At 33.7% G+C, this 21881-nt stretch overlaps 3 protein-coding genes and 1 pseudogene across 4 annotated transcripts; 1 reads left to right on the top strand and 3 right to left on the bottom strand.

Annotated features, from left to right (window-relative positions):
• Positions 1 to 747: 747 nt before the first annotated feature.
• LOC111789649 (ubiquitin-like protein ATG12) lies at positions 748 to 2714 on the bottom strand. 2 transcript variants are annotated; one of them, XM_023670285.1, is made up of 5 exons: positions 2599 to 2714; positions 2325 to 2383; positions 1759 to 1827; positions 1600 to 1662; positions 748 to 1068 (listed from the first exon to the last, which is right to left on the bottom strand). In XM_023670285.1, the coding sequence occupies exons 1-5, from the start codon at positions 2633 to 2635 to the stop codon at positions 1009 to 1011; spliced, it is 288 nt and encodes a 95-aa protein (XP_023526053.1). In that variant the 5' UTR covers positions 2636 to 2714; the 3' UTR covers positions 748 to 1008. The 2 variants fall into 2 exon arrangements, with proteins under 2 accessions (XP_023526053.1, XP_023526054.1); XM_023670286.1 differs by having other exon boundaries at positions 2325 to 2501; positions 2599 to 2690.
• Positions 2715 to 3610: 896 nt separating this feature from the next.
• On the top strand, positions 3611 to 9536 carry LOC111791544 (developmentally-regulated G-protein 2). The gene is made up of 12 exons (XM_023672929.1): positions 3611 to 3702; positions 3929 to 4083; positions 4225 to 4292; positions 5282 to 5358; positions 5856 to 6036; positions 6245 to 6301; positions 6865 to 6939; positions 7086 to 7205; positions 8179 to 8349; positions 8631 to 8744; positions 8842 to 9012; positions 9117 to 9536. The coding sequence occupies exons 2-12, from the start codon at positions 4014 to 4016 to the stop codon at positions 9210 to 9212; spliced, it is 1200 nt and encodes a 399-aa protein (XP_023528697.1). The 5' UTR covers positions 3611 to 3702; positions 3929 to 4013; the 3' UTR covers positions 9213 to 9536.
• On the bottom strand, positions 5560 to 5652 carry LOC111791919 (annotated as a pseudogene).
• A 6514-nt stretch (positions 9537 to 16050) lies between the features above and the next one.
• LOC111791229 (protein BIG GRAIN 1-like B) lies at positions 16051 to 17375 on the bottom strand. Its single transcript, XM_023672491.1, has one exon. The coding sequence runs from the start codon at positions 17304 to 17306 to the stop codon at positions 16209 to 16211; it is 1098 nt and encodes a 365-aa protein (XP_023528259.1). The 5' UTR covers positions 17307 to 17375; the 3' UTR covers positions 16051 to 16208.
• Positions 17376 to 21881: the final 4506 nt, after the last annotated feature.

A 21881-nucleotide genomic window follows, 5' to 3' on the forward strand; every position in this document is an offset into this window, starting at 1 on the left:
ATCAGCAAGAGACATCGAGCGTGCGAATATGGTAATCTCCTAAGATTAAAGAGAGAGGCAGAGAGTGATCTTGTGCTACATATAGAAATCCCCGAAGTTCAGAGAGGGAAGGGAGTTTGATAGTGCACTCATTAAGAGGGGATGGTTTAAGTTTCTAGATTTTGCCTCATAATCCGATACAGTGGTGGGGATATGAAAAGAATCATTCAGATAGACAAGAAAAACAAAATGTTCACTTTCTGTCACGAGTTTAGTCCAAGTTTTCAGATGGTCAGAATCAGACAAATAGTGGAGACCAGCATTCCTCCACCACATAACACTCAGCCTGATATGGTCAGCGTCTGTATCTTGTCATTCTTGGATTTTAACCAAACAAAACAGATGTGTACAAATTTACAGCAAAGTTTAAGTACTAATGTACTATTATATATAACCCCCAAACCGACGCTCAACTCACTATCTGTTCGTGTTTCCTCGGACCTATACCATCAAATTGGCCCCTTTGAAGCTTACTATTAGAGTTATATGTTCCCAGCTAACTCTTGTCATGGAGAAAAAAGAACAGAAAGATAACTTGTATATCCCCAGGTATGTTAAACGAGGATTACCAGACTAGTTATGAAGGGTAAACACGAAGTAATGTCATCTTAAACTGACACACAAGAACTGATCTCTTTCATCAGAACAAAATATGACACTTGGATAGCAATGACCACTTGTATGTTAATAACAGTTATGAGTAAAAGAAAAAAAAAAAAAATCCTTTGGCTTGCATATTCAATGTTAAAACAATTGATTAACAAGGTCGATCAAATAAATAATTACAGACTCTGGTCCTTGACAAGTATGACTCTAGAACTTGACTTGATTATAAGCCTAAAATATGGAAGAAAATCTACTACTATGGTTCTTACAAAAGAAATGGATGAGCTTATAATCACAGTACTTAGAATGAACAGTTCAATAGACTATTTACAGCCTCAGCACTAAACATTACCACACTGCAAGTTATCCCCAAGCCATCGAGCAGGCATAATTTACGACCAACTTCCCATCAATTCCAAAGTTCTGCAAATAAACACACAAAAAAGATCATGAACAAGATACCTCTAGACACGATTGCTTAAGAAAAACTTTAAACTCGTGTGGATATGAAAAAAAACATATATTTATTCTTAGGTAAAGAAACAGATTGAGAAATTGCTATGAACAGGGAATAATTTTATCCATACATAGCCCTCAGAGAAGGTGATAATCTAAGAGATCTTGTGGATTCATGCTTCAGAAAGGTTTCAAATCTTGACTGCTTAAGCCTTTTCCTCACCTCCTTAGAATATATAATGATGGGTATTTTCAAGAATGGTTCATGACCAACATCAACATCAGAAGTCTACACTACACCTTCAATGAAGATACCCCCTCAGTTAAGATGGCAGTTTTTGACTAGCCAATAGATGGAATCTTTTTAAGATAAATTCCAACCAATTCTTCTAAAAAAATCCCCCCTCCTTTTCTGATTCTAAAAGTTAATGAAAATTTCAAACAGTATACAAACGCATCTTGAACATAAATGGAAGAAATGAGTCAATATCAACTCACATTATATAGATCAATAACTGTCTCATCTGGACCAGGTGAGAATGCACTGTTGACAAACACAAACTTCAAAGAATAGAAACAATTAGCATGGTGAAGTGTCATTAATTTCTTAAGAATGAGCAGATGAAAGAGAGAGTATTTCAGAAGTCAGATGAATACCAAGGTGTCCCGTTGGATTGACCGACGTATATAATCAATCACTTTAATAAATTTGTCTGTTCCAGGCATCTGTCAAATGTATTCAATATGTGAATGAACATTTGCCATAAACTAACAAATATAGGAAAAAAAAAAAAAAANAAAGGAGGAGCCGCTGGATAAATTTTTTCAAAACCACACATTCTAAGAACCCTCACCGCATAGCAGGGATATACCCTCCCCAAATTAATCATGATACTTAATTCATCAATTATTCTATGAAAATTTCCACAATTTGTCATAAACAATAAAGTTTCTGCTATTAGCCACATGAAAACCATAAGTACAAGGATTAAGCTTCATTCCTTTTAGCTCCTAAAATGGTCGTTTTCTTCATCTATGTCTCACTCAGTCAGCACACACGATACTAGAATCAATCGTTTACAGTTCAGTTCATCTTGATCTAATCGAATTACCAAAAGTTTTCACATGCATCAAGATTTGATTTCCATTTTACATTTTAAACAGTACAACACAAATTACAACTTCTAAATCCATATAAAGACAAAAATTAAGGTAATACAAACCTTAAACTTGTTTTGTTTGAGAATGGGAGCATCCCCAATAGATCGCAGCAGAACAACCACTACCAAAAATAAAACCAAATAAATCACCATAGATTTTGATTGAAAACCTCATTAGGAAAGAATCGTATTAAACGGTAATTGTAAAAGAACTCCCCTTCTGTATCCGATCAACTAAGCCTGAAGATTGAATAAAGTTTGGAAGTTCGATTCATCAAAAATAGCAGAATAAACCCTGATTGAAAATAGGTTTGTTCATACATCCTCTAAAGCTCACCTTTTTTAGCAGAACTAGACGACTCCATAGAAGCCATCGTTTTCCTCCGCCGTGGACTGCACGAATTGCCACCCCTCTGTGTGGGGTACGGTCTCCGACTTCGATGAAAAGAACGAAAGATCTTGATTGGGCGATTTTGTACGGTTCATGGCGTGAATTTGGGCTTTGCAAGGTAATAAAGAGCCCATTGGGCTTATGGGTTGGGTCATTTTTTAGATCCAACGGTAAATTCTTTCATCTTAAATAAATTTTATTAAATAATCACTCCACCTAACCCAATCATAACTTTTTGGGTTCGGAAACGTTAGTTCATAAAATATCTATTTATTTATTTTCAAAATTTTAATTAAGATTTACTAACTCGATTGTAATGGTCTCCATTGTGACACTCGAGTAAAAGAGAAGTATATAAATGAACTGATACCACATTCGAATAAGAACAATCTTAAAGATAGAATGACTAAGAAAAACTTAAAGCAAATGAAAGTTACTGTTTATACTAATAAAGTACATATTTGTTTTTGGTAGCTCAACCATAAGAACTTTACAATCAAGCGCGTTTTGTTTGGACCAATTCCAGGTTGGGTGATCTCTTGGAAAAAATTCTAGAATGCATGTGAGTGAGGACAGAGCATGTTGGAAGAACTTGTGTTAGTTTGTGGGGGATAGTTTTCACTCTTAGAAGCGAGGAGTAAATAACGTGACCATATCGCAAGGATGTAGGAGAATGCCATTAGGTGTCGAATCTGGATTCCAAATCCTGAGCATGGGTCATCACCAATTGTGTCAGAGCTAGGTTCCTCTCCTAGTAATATGTGGTTCGGAGACGAACCAAGAAAAAGGCTGGTGGGTATGTGATACCCGAGTAAAAGAGGGGTACATGAATGAACCGAGTTGATTAAAAAAAAAAAAACAAAAAAAAAAAAAAGGGGACCTTTTGAATGAAACTGGGCCTCTTGAAAAGCCCAATACTGTTCCATTAATTCTCTGAGACCTACTCGGTTTAGCCATGCTTATTTCTTCTCGGCTTGGCGCTTTTCTTCTTCCTTCCTCCCTCCCTTCTCCGTCCTTCAACCTCCACAGCTCCTCATCCAGTCGATTACAGTGAGTTATATTCCACAAATTTGCTTCCATCATTTAGTTTCTTTTTCCGGTTGCTGTTCGTTGGATCATATAATTGAACTTGAACTTGAATTCGTAACCATGATCTTGCAATTTTGGAAATTTATCGATCAGGAAAACGGAGTTCATCGGAAGTTAATGCTCCATTGACGCATTCATTTGTTTCTGTATCGATCAATTTGTATTGTTTTGTGTTGTTTTCTTGAAGGTAAATTCGGTCGAACACAACATATATCTTAGTTCTTCTGGAGTTGGTGCTTCGATTGTGATTTTGCTGCTGAAGACATAGCAAAATGGGAATCATTGAAAGAATTAGAGAAATCGAGGCCGAGATGGCTCGGACTCAGAAAAATAAGGCCACGGGTACTTGGCTTCATCCATTAATCTGTTATTATCAGTCTCTTCCTTTTGCATGTGTTGTGCATATACCACAATTTGCATGTACTCTCTTTCTGGTTCAAGTGATCATAACGGTTTTTTTTGTACTTCTTTCTCGAACCGCAGAATATCATCTTGGTCAGCTGAAGGCGAAGATAGCAAAGTTGAGGACGCAGTTGTTAGAGCCTCCAAAGGTATGTAGATTTTGCGTTTCCTTCAATATTTTCTGATTCTTTCTTTTAGTTTGTAAGCTTTGTTTAAGTGAGAGCTGTAAGAATGCATCTGCTTCTTGTGTACTCACATGTCTGAAGAATTCAAGTTTCATGAACAATTCAATTATTGTTGTCAACGAGTAATTAATTCAAAATTTAATTCAGTATTGCCTCTTTTAAAACTTCTGGAGCAAACCATCTTCTTCTTCTTCTTCTTCATTCTTTTTTCCAAAGAAATTATAAATCCAAACCATTATTATCGATCGTTTGGCTTTTCCTTGCTGTAAGAAATTTCATTTCACCTGGTAAGGAGTGGTATATATATATATATATATATATATATATATATATATATATATNTTATTTTTATTTTTTTTATTTTTTGATGTTATGTGTTTTTCTTGTTAGTTCAACTCCAATTCCGAACCTGTTCTAAAATTGTTCATATTACACACATTTCTTAAATTAATTTTCATGTTATCAAAGTATACATTGTTGTACAAATGTTTCGTTGCCCAAGCAGACTTAATGTTATCTTATTAATCAGCATGTTTATAATTCCCATACTTATTGAGATTTGTGTCTATTGTTTCTAACTCTTTTTATTAACGTGTATTCACATTTCTACATGTCCGGGCGTTTTTCTCTTTCATCATGTGTTTAGTGGATGATGCAATATAAGAAACAAGTGTACTAAGAGGTTTCCATTTTCCTATCCTAGACTTCACAACCGTTTAAGCTCCTTTCAACCATTTTACAATTCTTATATTCTGTGCTTTTGGTGCATCCTATTTTTCTGCATACTAGTTCATAAAAATTGACTACTTGATGTTCATTGATAGGATGGTAGTTTTTCAATCTTTGTTTTCAGAATATCACTGATTTTATTTATTTCTTCTTGGTCCCTTTATATGGTGGGACTTGTGAAAAGTTGGCTTTCGTATTTACTATTCTTAACATGATGCATTCAGGGTTCAAGTGGAGGTGGAGAGGGTTTTGAAGTTACAAAATATGGCCATGGGCGTGTTGCACTCATAGGATTTCCAAGGTTTTTCCTGTTTGTCATTTTACGATAGTTATTTCTCTTAAAACTCTTGAAAAGAGATAATTAAACTTGATACAGAAGGAGACACCAGTCTAGGTGCTCTAAAAACTTGGCTGTTAGAGCTTTTGAACCTATATGCTCGGATCATGCAGACTTTGTCTCTAAACCATGTTAGACTTCCTAGTTTTTCTCTTTTCTTTTGAGAAGAAACAAGTGTTTTGTGCATATCATCCTTGTGAGGGGGTATGCTAATCTTCTTTGAATTGTTCCAATTTTATCAGATGTTCTCAAAGAGACTTTATATGAATCTACTTATTATTATCATAATTTTGTAAAACAAATTAATGCGGTTGTCAAATTTTTTTAGAATTGAGTTGCAGGTTCTATTATTCCTTGTAGTATTTGCTACTTATTAAGCAATATTATTCTATTAATTATATAATAACATTGTTTTGATATCAGAGGAATCTACGTCACAAGTCTCCTTTTTTCCTTTGTAGTGTGGGAAAGTCCACACTTTTGACATTGTTGACAGGCACTCAATCAGAAGCCGCCTCCTATGAGTTTACGACACTGACTTGCATTCCTGGGATTATACACTACAATGATACCAAAATTCAGCTGCTTGATCTTCCTGGAATTATTGAAGGTGCGTCTGAGGGAAAGGGACGTGGTAGACAGGTAAAATAGTTTAGTTTCTTATTTGTCTGTTGTAGGCTTATAGCATATGATTAACCAATAGGGGATATAGTCTAATGTTTTGTTTATTTTATTTGAATAGTAACTGGTTATAATCCTTTTTTTTCTCCCCATCCATACCACTTCCCTTTTAGCTATTCAATATCACGGGTATCATGGATGTTAAGTTTTCTTGAATTGTATTTTTCAGGTTATTGCTGTTGCCAAGTCTTCAGACTTAGTCTTGATGGTTCTTGATGCCTCAAAAGTAAGTTTTAAGAATCAATTTCTTTTTATTTTGTTTTGAGTTTAACGAAGTTTTCTTGTATATGTCAAATTATTTCACTTCTTTATTTTCGGAACCAAAATTAAGGTTATTGAAATTGTTTGATATGAGGTTGCATCCGGTAGACTTGATGTTATCTTTCCAAGACTTGCTTTCTTAGTCCTCTTCAAGTTTTTGATGTCCTTTTATTGATTAAGAGACTCTTGAAATTTTTCCCTGATACGCTATATCTCTTTAAGGTCAATAATTTTTTTTTTTCTTTTAACTCATTCTATGGTGATTGGATGCCTTTAGGTTATTAACTATTTGAAAATGATTATTAACTCATTCTATGGTGATTGGTCAATAATATATCTCTTTCCAAGACATATGCTACCTTTTTGAATGATTATTTAATATTATTTGCAATTCTACTGTTTATAATGAGTTCACAAGCACTTTCTATAGTATATATTGTAATTTCTTTTTTACAATTTAGCTCATACCTTCTTATGGGTGTTGTTTAAGCCAACATTTTCATGACGCACTTTCTATGTAATCTTTAGAGTGAGGGCCATCGCCAGATTCTCACAAGAGAGCTCGAAGCAGTGGGTTTGCGTTTGAACAAGAGACCACCTCAAGTAAGTTTTGGCTTTGCTAGTTTCTTCATTGATGTTCCCATCTTGTACTTCAATTTGGCTGAAATAGAAAATTCTTCTCATTCATCCTTGTTGTCCGGTTAATCAGTTGGTACTTCAATTATCTCTGCTTTAATTCTTATATACAGATATATTTCAAGAAGAAAAAAACAGGTGGTATTTCATTCAATAGTACCCTTCCTTTAACTCATGTTGATGAGAAGCTGTGCTATCAAATTCTACACGAGTACAAAATTCACAATGCAGAGGTATAGCTTCCAACTGAACGTAGATTACTGGTTTTCACCTTAATTTCTGATCTATGTTCCTTTTATTGGAACCTGCCTTTGATGACCGATAGAATCATCAGTGATTAATTCCATTAATATTCTCTTTTTTTCCCTTCGATTTCTTATTTATTGAGAAGCAAGAGAAAATCCATATTACGAAGCTGTAACTCACAAAACTGGTTGAGGGTGTGATCGTCCATCCAGGGTGTAGCGTGCATTAAAAATTGCTCTCCACTTAGCTATGATGAGAGAGTGAGAGTAATTGAAAAACAAGTTCTGTTAAACTATTGTGGTTCCAATCTGGTCTTAAAAGAGGCTCGTGGTTGGCTCAATGCCAATTTCAAATAGGACAGTTCCGATTTATGTCCTTAATCATCATATTGCCGATTGACTTTTTATTTATTTTTTGTTTTTCTTAGAATTAGACGTTCATATGGTGTGGGTGAATTCGAACCTACAATCTCTTTGGAGTAAAATATGCCTTAACTGTTAAACTAAGTTCTTATTTGTATCCTTTTAAAAGAAAAAAAAAATTGAAATTACATATAGTGCAGTTGTCTAGTAGTATCCATGGCACCAGAACCCATGTCACCAGGTGGACTCATCCTTGTTTTCCCTTCCCATACAAACCCTCTGATTACTTTCCATATGGCGGCTAAAATTGCTTGTATAGCAATACGCTTGATAAAGTTGATGACTAGAATTTATTTCCAAAATTTGAAAATGGACACTTTATTTCCCTTGGTACTTTTGCCCTTGATTTCTATTTGGAGGTTAACCTTTCGGTTCACAAAGGTTAAGTAGCATACGTGCACAAGTTCTCTTTTCTTTCTTCTGCATGATTTTTCTTTTTTGTTCATGTTCATAGACAGATGGTGTTAGATTAGTTATATGCCATTCTTTCTTTCTAGATCTGACCGTATCCACACGTCACTATGTTGATTTTCTCCAGGTACTCTTTCGAGAGGATGCCACGGCTGATGATCTTATTGATGTAATTGAGGGAAATCGTAAGTACATGAAGTGTGTGTATGTCTACAACAAGATTGATGTAGTTGGTATTGACGACGTAGACAATTTGGCCCGTCAGCCCAACTCCGTTGTCATTAGTTGTAATCTCAAGGTATGTTCTATCATTTCAGTTTCCACCGAGTTGGAGTGGACAATTTGTTATCTGCCTTTTGATCTTCATGTTGGACCAATCTTTTTTGGTTTTACCTAATCTTCTATTTGTTTATGTAATAAAATTTTACCCAAGGGTCCAAACCTGTAGTTAAGATGCATTCACATCATACCTCTGTTGTGAACTCAAGTTAATCTGAGCAGTAAATCTGTTGTTTATATGTGGTTTATCAGTCTATATGGATTTTACTATAATGAGTTTCTCTTCTGTTATTTGGACAGTTGAACTTGGACAGACTACTAGCTAGGATGTGGGAGGAGATGGGACTTGTTAGGATTTATTCAAAGCCTCAAGGCCAGCAACCCGATTTCACCGATCCATTTGTTCTTTCTGCTGTATGCCTTACCCTCTCTTTTCCCTTCTAAAATCATTTATTTATGTATTTGTTTTAATCCTCCTCTTCTTGTCATTACTCCATGAATATAATTTTAGGATAGAGGTGGCTGCACAGTTGAAGACTTCTGTAATCATATCCACAGGAGTTTGGTTAAAGATGTCAAATACGTGCTTGTATGGGGTACAAGTGCACGGCACTATCCACAACATTGTGGCCTTGGTCATCTTCTTCAGGACGAGGATGTGGTCCAGATTGTTAAGAAAAAGGTACCAAATGTTGTTTGTCTCGGCTAAATCAACCGTGGTCGCTGACTCCTCACTTTTCTTTTATTTTCGTCGTGTGCATGACCCCACCTGCACGAATTTTCCAGGAAAAGGAAGAGGGAGGAAGAGGTCGTTTCAAGTCGCATACGACTGGTCCAGCTCGTATATCTGACCGAGAAAAGAAGGCTCCTTTAAAGACATAAGTACAACATTAGATGATACCCCAAGCAGATCTCGAGTGGTGCTTGTTTGAAGCAGAGCTACTATTCGTTGAAGATGTGACATATATCCGGTTAGTTTTACACCCCAATCAATCCACGAGGATTATAATGTGAGATTATTGTGTTGCTTTCTCTGGGATCTGCTCAACATAGGGAAATCTTTCTTAGACCACAGTGTATAATTGGAATTTATTGATAAGAAATCCTTTGTAATTTAGTTGTTAATGTGTATTAGAACCACAGTTGGATGCCCTGTTCATAAAAATTATGAATTATGAAAGATATGCCAAAGCTTTGATCGTAGAATGCCTCATGAATTGTGGATTGTAGAATGCCTGCCTGCTGCATCCAAGCATACAAGGATATGGCTTGGCCAAAATGGTAACTGTAAACATATAGCGTTAATTTATGATGGATGAATTTATGAGGCACCAGCTGAGGTGTGTAAAAAATATCATCATAAATAATAAGAATCATATGCATTTCAAATAGTAAGTTCACATTATAATTTTTACTTAATTTGATGCTCCTAAACCAACCTTAATGGAGTTTGATTTCACCTACCATATTCAAATCATTCAAGAAATTAATTTTTTAAGGCTATTCATGAAGCTAATACAACTTATTATTCAAAAATTTGCCCCTAAATGGTCAGAAATACTACTAATTTGACTAAAGCAATAAGTAATTTGACTCATACGATCTCAACAGTTCAAAGTGAGTGTTGAGGATTGGGTTAGGTCATATGTGCGAACTTTACTTTTTCACATGACCATTTTTACATGTATAAAATATTTTGAAAATCTCGGAGTCTCTAAGAAACATTTTAAACATCTTACTTTAGAATTCAATGAATTTACATAAAAAGGAAATATTCATGTAAAACTAGCATAAAAAAATTTGTTTGAACGGACTCCTTATAGAGAAATTTAAAACTATTCCACAAAGAAAAGTTGCTCTTCGAATTGATTAATTCAATGACAGTTATTTTTTAGAGATCTTGTACGAGCCGTCAATAATAACACGCCTTGGTAAGAGAAAAAACTTGCACTTAAGAACTTGACGTATAACTTATTCTCCCTCAAGATGGTTAGAACTCTCCTAGGGTGCATTTCATGCTCTAAATGATATGAACACGAACTTATAATGCTCACTCCTTGTCCTAACTATCATCTTTTGGGTGTCGTCTTCCCTTTCCTTCTATAGTGTTAGCTCAATAAGTCAATTTTGGAGAACAATATCACCTCTCGTAGAACAAATCCTTTATATGAGAGAGGGGATATTTGTTTTTTATAGTTACTTTGCTTAACTCTCGAAAGTTAATGCACAACCACATCAATTCATCCTTTTTCACACGAACAAAACCAACATGCTTCAAGTGTCAGTACCATGCAGTAAGAGGATTTTAGAATAGAGTCGATACTTGGTTTGAGATCTATTCAAAAACTCACTGCTCACGTAGGAGGTACCCTTGGTAAATCATCAATGAACATGTTTGGAAACTCTCCTACTATAGTTACTGTGAATGTTTGATTAATCCACCACACCTAAATGGTGTGAAAGTTATCTTATTTATAATCAAATAAATTACAAGGATATGGAAATAGTAATAAATGGAAATAACAATAAATGGAAAGATACCTATGGTAATAAGGCAAATATCTAATATTTGCCTTATAATAAAATATCAAATATAATATATATGGTAAACTATAATTTATTACTAAATATCCTTAACAGTTACAATAGACACCACCATCTTCTCCTTTCTAGTGTCACTATGCTAGCTACCATAGGTATAATAGGCACCGACGTAGACATTTCGCTTGATTAGTCCTTTTGACTTCATTATGGACACTAATTTAGGAGCAGGTTCAATGCAAGTACCCTTAAATTGAAACTAATTTGTAATGGCAGCTTCAATAAACATCTTTTAAAAAAAAAACAGTCAATGATAGCAAAATTGTCGACCAATCAATTCATGAAAATTTATCATATTTACTAGTATTAACGTCACATCTAACAATTACCCCACCGATACTTATCAACTTTTACCCTATTACTAACCAATATATTTACCCATCACTTTTTAACCCATCATTTTTTATTTGAATCTCCAAATACTCGTGTCAATTCTACCCGAAAATAATTATCGGTTTGAAAATAATTTAAAAATTAGAAAATTTCATGAATAATGGGCTCTAATTTGCATCAATTATTGATTAATTTTGTTGAAACAACAAAACATTCTTCTTGGGATCTTAAAAAGATTTCCCTCACTTCCACCTCTCCTTTTTTTTTTTCACTCTTTTCTTTTCCCACTTTACCCAAAATTATCTGAGGGCATTTTCGTAATCTTACATCAACAAAGCTGCTTAGTGTCACGGTCATGCTCGTTCAGGGCGTGTTGCCCATGGCCGCATGCCCATGACAAGCCAAACCCTTGTCATGTCTTTTCATTCTAGTGTTTTGTAATTCTAGGGTGTATGGCTCAGAATGTACTCTAGGGGATATGACTAGTGGTCAACTTCTCCCTGCCCAAGGTTATATATGCTAAGCCGTTGTTATCTTTCTTTTGCTTGCTTATATAACGTCTCTTTCCAAAATCTCTCTCTCTCCTCGTTTTCTAAAACCTTCTTTTAAAACCGATGCTAGAGGCTCGATCATACGTCGCTTGGCCGTAGGCGACGCAAGAACAAATTGGCTTAGCTCACTAGTCGTTGGAAAGTGAGTGCCGCACAATCGCTAGTCCGCTGCCTTCGAAAGTGCGATTGTGTCACTTAACTCACGTGTCTGTCTCCCACAAAATATTCTCCCAATCACACACTTTCTTTTCCTATTTACCTATTTGTCCTTTTTTTTTTAAGCATGTGTTAAGATAACATTTTAATTTATATTCTATTTTAATATTTATAAAAATTAAAAAATAAGGTTTTTTAAATTAAATAAAATAAAAATTATGATAAAATTTTCGCTTTTTAAAGAAATTGCCAATTTTTACTCTTTTTACTCTATTTTTACTCGGTTTAAAATATCACATATTCAATAATTACTGCTCGTAAAAGTAAGAATTAAAATAAAACTTATAAAATCATAAATATAAAAAACAAGGCGCCTAAAAATTTCAAATTGAAGTCAAAATAATAATAATAATAATAATAATAATATTAATAATATTAATAATAGGATAATGATCCACTTGGCGGATGTTACGGAGAGTGAGTGGGTACACGTGTGGATGACGACAGGTGTAGGAGCTTAATGGGCCCAGCCCATCACGTGCGATGGTGGAAAGACACTAATGGGCTGCCCCTACAAATCCAAATCCAAATCTGTTTTGTGGGCCCAAACTCCCCCACTTGAGCCCACTAACTTTCATCAACCATCCATTTATAATAAAATATTTTTACGTATATTAATTTTCATTTTTTAATATAATTTATATTAAAAATATAAAACCATCCTAATAATATTACATAACAAAAAATGTAATAAAAATTAAAATTTATATACATACAAATAAATATAATTTTTCTAATAAATTCTCATTATTAATTTTTCTTTGGAAGGCATTATTATTTTTTTTTAATTTGTTTAAAAAATGTGATTGTTCAAAATTTTATTAGGATATTTGGTGTGTTATTAAATGGGATACGACTTTTGAAGAGACAAGTTTATTAAATAACGTAAGAAATTGTCTATTTAAATGAATCAGTCATTTAAATACGAGAGCGATATTTCATACATTACTCAATCATTAATGTTACAATAACATTTTTAATACATATATTTATATATAAAATATCGCGATTCATACTCAAAATTTAGTTTTATTTGATTATTCCTAGGTTCAGCTCAACGGGGATTCACGTTCACTTATGAAATTTCATTCATTTAGAAACCAAGTTTTAGAGTCTAGAATTAACCGTTTCAAGTTAAAAACTATGCACTTCAAATGCATGCAGCTACTGAATTACCGATAAGAGGTTCTGTTTCTAACATATGTCTAATGGTACTGTTTCTGTACTCCCACTGTTTGGCAATGTGCTAAAAGATCTGACCTAAATCACTAGACTTAATAACTTCAAATCAAACGAACTCTCGATATTGAACGACGCTCAAACTAAATAACTCTACTCGTTTACTCAAACCCCATCGAACGTTTTGGAAATTGATTTCACGATCATTATTGGGAATGAAAATAGAAGGGACCCTCTTAATGTAGGGATTGAAGTAGGCAAGCATAGGAAAGAAGGTGGAGAGGGCAACAAAAATAATTAAAGGGGCCAAACCCTAATTTAGAGAGAGGTCCCTACATAGAAGTTGCATGAAACACAGACATAAGCATAGGATAATGTTGGATATAGTGTTTGCTTGTGCATGGTTGGTGAGCAACATAACATGCCAACCCTAGGCGACTTTTCTTTCTTTCTTCTCCTAATCCGGAACCTTCCTATCTCTCTCGACTATTCCTATCGAGATGGGTCGATGGATATCCATAAACGTACTTGAACATAACTGAATTAGTTTAGGTATAGAATCTCTAATTAAGAAGCATTTGTAGCGACCTGACTTTTTAAAATTCGAGACCGTCTGGGTTTATTGATTTTTTTTTTTTGGTATTTAATTATATGATTTATTAATATATATTGATTTAAAGTGATATAAATGATAGTGATATTGAAAGTTTTTAGAGAAATTGTAGGGGACAAAGAATTGGGTCATAATTAAATGCATATTTAAAAAAGTACTCAAAGAAATAATATTTAATAAATAATAATTAATAATTAATAATTAATAATTAATAATTAATGAACATGTGTGGATCATATTAGGGGAAAAATAGGGTCACCAAACTCAATTATAAAATTGCCTTTTTGTATTAATTAATATAATATGTTGGACTTTTCCCTCCATAATCTCTGTTTTTTTAACTAATTATAAAAACCCGAATAATAAAAATAATTATTATAATAATAATAAATATGATTAAATTCTGATTTAAAGTCAAACCAAGAAATAATAAATATTGGGTGAAATTATGGTGATGATTAACAAAGTCAACGATTTGACGTAAGCAAAGGCTACAATGCCACATTATTATTTTTATCTAATTCTCCTTTTAAAAAAATACGTATAAATTTTTTTAAAAAAATTAATAATATTTTAATTTTTTATTTATTTATTAATATCTGAAAATTCCATTAGCCCTATAATATTTTTAAAATTTTAAAAAGTATTTTTGTTATTATTATGTGGATGGAAATGTTCGAGAATTAGAGTGTTATTCATGATTGAGAATATTTTCTAAAATGGGTGGACGTTCTCTATTTATAATTAAATAAATTACAAAGATATGAAAAAGAATAATAAATGAAAACAGCGAACTAAAATGCCCCAAAATGTACTATAGGTGGATATGACTGGTTGTCAACTTCTTCCTACCCGATAGTTATATGCAGTAAGCCGTCGTTGTTGCATTTTTTCTTACATTCCCATACAACACAAATTTCAATTTCTCAAATCTTGCTTCCAAAACTCTCTCCCCCATTTTCTAAAACATTCTTCTCGAACCAGGGCCAGAGGCTCGAGCATACGTCGCTTGGTCGAAGGCACCACAAGAATGAATAAGCTTAACTCACTCATTGCTGAGAAGTGAGTGTCGTACAATTGCAAGTCCACTGCTATAAAAGTGCGATTGTGACAAGTGGTATCAGAGCCAAGTGAAGTATTACGCAAACATGCCCGCCAAGAAACAACTGGGCAAGTCCCAGACTAATCGATTAACTAAAATTGAAGAACAGTTACTCTGCATGAACAATAAATAAAAGATACCTATGATAAACTATCGAAGACAAATATATAGATATTTGTCAATAATAAAATAATCAAATATAACTTAGTACAGCAATAATTTAATTTATCAAAAAAAAAATTACATTTTTAACCTTCAAAATGTTAATAAAATAAAATAAAAAATTCCGGAAATTTTGAGTTTTTAATTGGACTCATCATTGGTGCACGTGGCATCATGATTATAGTAAAAAAAAAAAACATTTGTTAAATTAAATGTATTTAAATTTATTAATATGATTGTATTTAGATTAATAAGAGAGATTAAAGTAAAGGGGAAGATATAATTAGATAATTAAGAAAGGGTATATAGGTCCGTAGGGCATTCGAAACCCTAATTCTTCTTCTAGCCTTTTCCTTTTCCTTTTCCCGCACCCTAAGCTAACCCTGCTTTCTTATGTTAATTTGGTTGTTAACAATTAATTAATTAATTAATTACTTAATTAACTTTACTTAGTTTTCATGTCAAAACTGCCATCATTTTGTGGGCCCAACCTGGATTGGGTTGTCAGTAGAATTTAAAAGTTAAGAGAACTGTTAAACTTTTTTTTTTTTTATGTAAATACAAACAAATAAACTAAAGAATTTCAACATGAACACTAATAGATCAATATATATCGATCTATCTGTAAATTAGAATGTTTAATATCAATATTTGATCGATATATCGAGCAACATAAAGACTCAGATATCATATTGAGTCTCACATTTGTTCATTTAAGGAATGATCATGAGTTGATAAGTAAAGAAATATATCTCTATTATCTCCATTGGTACGAGGCCTTTTGGGAAGCCTAGAGCAAAGACATTAGAGCTTATGCTCAAAGTGGACAATTTCATACCGCTGTGTAGATCAGTGATTTCTAACGTGGTATCAGGGTCATGTTAGTATAGAAGGTGTAGTTATAGTGTATTTTGTTTGAGAGCTTCAGAAAAAGAGTTTGAGCTTAAGAATGAGCCATTTAGCTGTTGAACAACTAAGGAGAGTCTATTCGAAAGCTCGATAACAGAGGCCTCGGGGGAGATTAGTAACAACAAGTCTCGAACTCTAATTTGATTTAGAAAAACCCTAATTAATCTCTTATGTAAGCCCCCAAAATTCTTTCCAAAAAAAAAAAAAAAAGATTACAAAAGCAATCCATTAGCAATGGCACAATTAGTGTTGAAATGGGTGGTTTCATACACTGGCAGTTCATCTCTGTACCTATCCATTCCGATCGCCGACAGATTATCCAGTTCAAACAGGTCGGAGCTTGAACAGCTCAAACGGTCGTCGTCTTCTTCGTCATCCTCCTCTGTTTTCATTTCCTCTGTTTCTAATTTCCCTTTCTTCCCAATGGGTTCCTCTAATTTGTTCAACATTTTATGCCCACATGGCCGACAATCCTCGTCCACTATCACACTCACCGGACAGAACCGAACCGATCTCTTAATGTTCCCTCTTGAAGACGGCGTTTTTATCAGACAAGACCGCGAAAACGACGAAGCAGAGGAACAGGTAGACGAGGATCCCTGTTGGGACTTCGATTTTCTCGGCGGGTCGTACTCCAAATTCGTTGAATTGTTTGAAAAAGTGTTTGATATCTTCTGCTTAGCTTTTGGGCTTCCGCCATTGAAGAGGGAATTAAGGAAGCTCGCAAGTCGGCCGCCGGGTGAAATTGGTTGCTTCACTTTCTTCAAATCGTGGTAGATTTTTGAAGCTTTGAATTTGGATTTAACGAACCCATTTTCGTGGTTTGGATTTGGGATAATTTCTGATTGAGACCATGTGGTGGTTTTGATCGGCTTGGGTTTGGGTTTCGGCTTTGGCCGGTGGAGTGTACGTGAAAGAAACTCCGATTCCGACGAGGAAAGTCTTCTGCCGGCGGTGGAGCTGGATTCTGACGAGCTCGAAGTGGAAACAGTAAAGTCGCGAAGGGTTTTGATTTTTTTGTTATCCATCCAGTTGTCGATCATAGAAGCACGCCGGAATTGGAGAGTTTGGTGGTCCTCTGTTTTGGCGGCGGAGATGCTCTGTTTTGTTCTGGTGGTAGTTTTTTGTGTGTAAAAAATGAGTTGGTCTTCTCCCTGGGCGTTGGAGTCGTCGATGGAACGGTAGATGGCGTCGAGAAGGGAGGAAGAGAAAGAGGGGTTTTCGCGGCGAGAACGCCGCCGTTGGTGGTTGTGTTGGTGGTGGTGGGGGTCTGGATCTTCCCTTTGAAACGAGTTGTCCCACAGATCCATGGACAGAGAAGAAAGGGAAGAAGATGATGGCAATTATAGCCCGTTTTCAGAGGCTAATATATAGGTAGTCAGGAGTCCCTGTGGATAAATTATTTGGGTAAAAAAAATTAACCTGATCAATTTAAATAGAATTTATAATCCAAATATCAAATATTTACGGAGACGGGCTTGTAACCTTATTTTCAAGTTGATTCGACTGAAAGAATATCAACTTAAAAACCGACCTAAATTTTTGTTTTCCAAAAATTCAATCCACAAAAAAAAAAATAATAATAATAATAATAAATAAATAACTCGATTCAACTCAAATTTTATTATTTAAGTTTGGGGTCGAAATTGATCAAGCTATTTAATTGGTATATTTGTAAATATTTAATTTCAAAATTTTCTCCATAAATTTTGAAATTAATCCTTTTTTTACTTTTTTTTTTCTACAAAAAAAAATAGTATCTATTAATAAACTATTTATAAATTATAAAAATATGTTAGTAAGGTAATTTTTTCTCTATGGAAATTATAATTATTAATTAATAAATTTTAGTAAAAAATTAATTATATACTAATTTTAAAATTAATTGAAAGACAGAAATTAAATTGAACAATTTTCGTGGATGGAGTAAAATAAAATAAAATAAGTATTTTTCCAGTTATTTTCCACGTATTGAAATAATATGACCGTTGTTTTTTTTTTTTTCGCATGTACGTCGAGTGGATCCAAGCTGGAAGGAGTGTCAGGTTGTCAGTGTTGACATGGCATTTCTTTTTTCTATAATATTATTGAAATGTGTACGTGGTCTTCAGGCTTCACAATAACTATCCAGCTCCCCACGGTATGGGATCATTTACTTTTTCTGTGTTTTTTTTTTTTTTTTAAAGGAAAAGAATTACTGACCGAATTATATAATATTGCATAATCGATAAAAATAAAGATCTATATTAAAATCAATAAAATAAACTTTAATAAATATAAACTATAATATTATAAACTTAATTAATTTCCGTTAAATTAAGAAGTGTAATCTAATATATTATGAATTATATAATATTGCATAATGTATAAGAGTAATTGATGCTCTTTTAGTGTAATAATTATAGGGCAAAGATTTGAATTAGGCTTAAAAAGGGGTAATTCCACTAATTTTACTAATGAAATAACCAAACTTGGTTAAAGTAATGTGTTTTTTTACCACTACTTTTTGTTGTTTGTATCATAATTAGCATCAATTAGCCTCCAATTAGTGGTGGATTAACAGTTTTTTTAAACTGGCTTAATCATTTGGTAGTTGATTTATGTGTGATTAAACCATAAGCCATAAAATTTTCACCTACTTAAGACATAGCTTTAATTATATCTTTTCTTTAGATTATTTATTATGGGACACTTTTTGTCTAAGATTATATTTATTATCACCAACTTTAATGGTCTAAGCTTACTTGATTAGGGTAAATTAAACTTTTTTTAAGCGTATTATTGCTGGACCAATTTAAACAAAAATTCAAAAGCTAAGCTAAAATATCTGATGAAGATCGTTAATTGAATCCTATTTTAATTTTTTAAAAAGAGAATTTGGACGAATTTGGACTCAAATGTTTATATTAAACTAATTTTTATCGATCGAGTCATCACTCTATACAACAAAAGTTAACTCTTTTAAGTGGAGGTTCCAATATCTCGTTGCTCGGATATTTTCAACATATTAATAAGTATATTCCTAGGCATACGTTCAAAGATACATGTATGGATAGGAACATATATGCATGGAAACGTAAAGGAAGTGGGAAGATAAAAGGTGATTTAGATAGAGAAAGAAAAAGGGTTTTTTGAAGAGAGAGAGAGACAAGTTTGTAAGTGGAAAGCATGAGGATTGAGGAAGATGGTAGCCATTGATGACCGTCAACTCTCTTACTCGGAATCATCGATTTTTTTTCGTGGAAAACACTCTTTTTAAAATCAATCAAAAAAAAAAAAAAAAAAAAAAAAAANTTACTACACTTTGCTTTATTTGCTCCCCATCTTCTCTTATAGAATTTCTCCGCATAACACTACTATACTACTACACTCGTATTCTTTATTAAAATCAATCGAAATAAAACCGCATCTAAGGCTTCATAGGCACTCTCTACCCATCTTTTTGCTATCGTACGTGTGCTTCTATAGAGAAAAAAGGGCACGTTCTAAAGTGGGGTGGTGCATATTTGCATAATTATTATTGCACTCGTGGCCTCTAAGAACCCTTTGGAATTGAATTAAGTAAAGGAACAATGAAGCATAAAGCATGTGATTTGGGATTAGAACAAGAGGAAAAGGATGGATTAATCTAAATCATTCTTAATTAATGTTCTTAAACATTCAGTTAATGTATCATTAAAGAAAGAAAAGCTGGGTACAAACAAAGTAGCCCTACCCATGTTTGAGTTTTCAGCTGTGGATTTGCTTCTCTTCCTCTCTCTCTCTCTCTCTCTCTCTCTCTCTCTCTCTCTCTCTCTCTCTCTCTCTCNTCTCTCTCTCTCTCTCAATCTTTTCCTCACATGTTCTTTTTCTCTCTCTAGTCCCTTCAAGATCAAGGCATATAAACCAATTATTATGAACAGCAAAAGGCTTCTATAATTAATTAATATCATGCCCAAATTAAGCTTACCAAGTTCTTAATTAATCATCCCTAATTAAATGTCCACAACCTCCCTGAAAACGAGTCAATTGAACCTAATTCAATAAATAAAACATAAATTATCATCTTAAACGGCTCATGTTTCATCCTCTTCCTAGTGTTCGAACTCAAGAAAGGTAAATAATAATATTAAAATCAATTTCAACCAAGGTTCATTCCTACCCAAAAGAAAGGCAAACCAACCATTATGGTTGACTTCTTAATATATTTTATATATTTTTATTTGGCTCGGATCAACTCGACGGTTTTATCCCATGAACCCGAAACCAAACCGAGTCAGTTCGAGTTCAGAAAAATGAACCCAACCCAATCCAACCCAAAAGGCTAATTCAACCCAACCCAATCCTTATAGTTCGGGTTAGGTTGGTCCGAATGTCGGGTTTGAATGTATACCCCTAATTCCTAACACTTGATTTTACATTTATGTATAAAACATAATTTAATTCTTTTTCCCATTAGATTCCTTTCAGATTGCAGTTCGACAAGGTATATTGACTATTGAGAGCTCCCCCACTAAAAAAAAAAAAATAAAGAACAAAGAACAAATCCTACTTTAACACGTGCTTATTGCTAATTAGTCCCAACTTTCTGAGAAAATGGCCTTCCAATTCAATATTAAATTCAACTACATATTACCTCAAGAAGAATGCACCAAGTGAAACTAGAAGTTATGAAGACAAGATCTCAATCAACCATATAATCAGGCAGGCCACGAATTGAACATACGATCATGACGCTAGCTAAACGATAAACGTTGACACTGCATGATTGTAACACATCAATAACAAACTTAGTGAATGAATAAGCAATGTCTACCACTAATACTTCAATTTTGGACACCATATCAACGTGTAGCAGAAATCAAAACATCTACATACGTATTCTACAATGCATTTGAGGGACTTGTCCCCTGGTGGTGCGTTGATGATTTTCATGGCCACTAAATTAGCCCTATGAAATAATTCCATACCCTTTTTCATTTCAAAGTTGACTTCTGATATCAGCTAACCATGATATATATATTTTATTTAAATGGGCATAATACAAACTTGAAGAGACATCTACTTTTGTCCTTGCTTTCGTTGAAACATGAGAATAGCCATATTTCTCAAAAGCAGCAAAAGTTTTGGCAATTACAATGGCAAGCTTGTATGGGTGTGGTAATATTCTAATATAAAAGTTGTGCGAATATCTACAAACTCAATCCCAATGTTTTCTAAAAAGTATATATGATTCAAAATTTCAGTGTCAGGTTTTCTCATTCATATCTACTTTCTTCTTCACATAAATCCACAGGAGCAATCATATCAGTTTCTTAGTATATAGTATATATCACTCATCAATCACAAATGTTCTTAGTTTAAAACTAAATGAGTTGAAAACTTTGAAAATTTGGACATAAAAGTCAAATTTACTCAAATGGAAAAATGCAAGGGGGAGAAAAATAGTGGATCAAATGTCTGTCTACTATTTAGATTCTCATGGCTCTCCTAGAATGCACATGAGTCCAATTCAAAAGTGATATTATCAGAAGCTACAGTGCAGTAGGGAAAGTACGGATGGTCTGCTAAAATATAGGCCAAAACCAAGTCACCAACACACTAAAAAGTGTGAAAATAAATAAATAAATGAACTTTTATTATAAAAATATTAAGGGGGAAAAAGTAGGGAGAGAAAAGGAAAGGTGCATTGGAGCCAATTATTAAGGACACAGGCACAAGGCTGCCTCTGTCATCTACACAAGACTACATTAGGAAGCTGCGAAAAGAGTAAGGAAATATGACCTGAATGTGGGTTGTGGACAACTGTGCGTTAGAAACAGTTCCCTGCAATTCAGATCTGCTGTCCATGTCCATTGCCATGGGAAGGATTCATGAGCTTTTGGCTGTTAACAAATTAAACTTGT

The sequence above is a fragment of the Cucurbita pepo genome, chromosome LG03 (assembly GCF_002806865.2).
Source record: "Cucurbita pepo subsp. pepo cultivar mu-cu-16 chromosome LG03, ASM280686v2, whole genome shotgun sequence".
Lineage (NCBI taxonomy): Eukaryota > Viridiplantae > Streptophyta > Magnoliopsida > Cucurbitales > Cucurbitaceae > Cucurbita > Cucurbita pepo.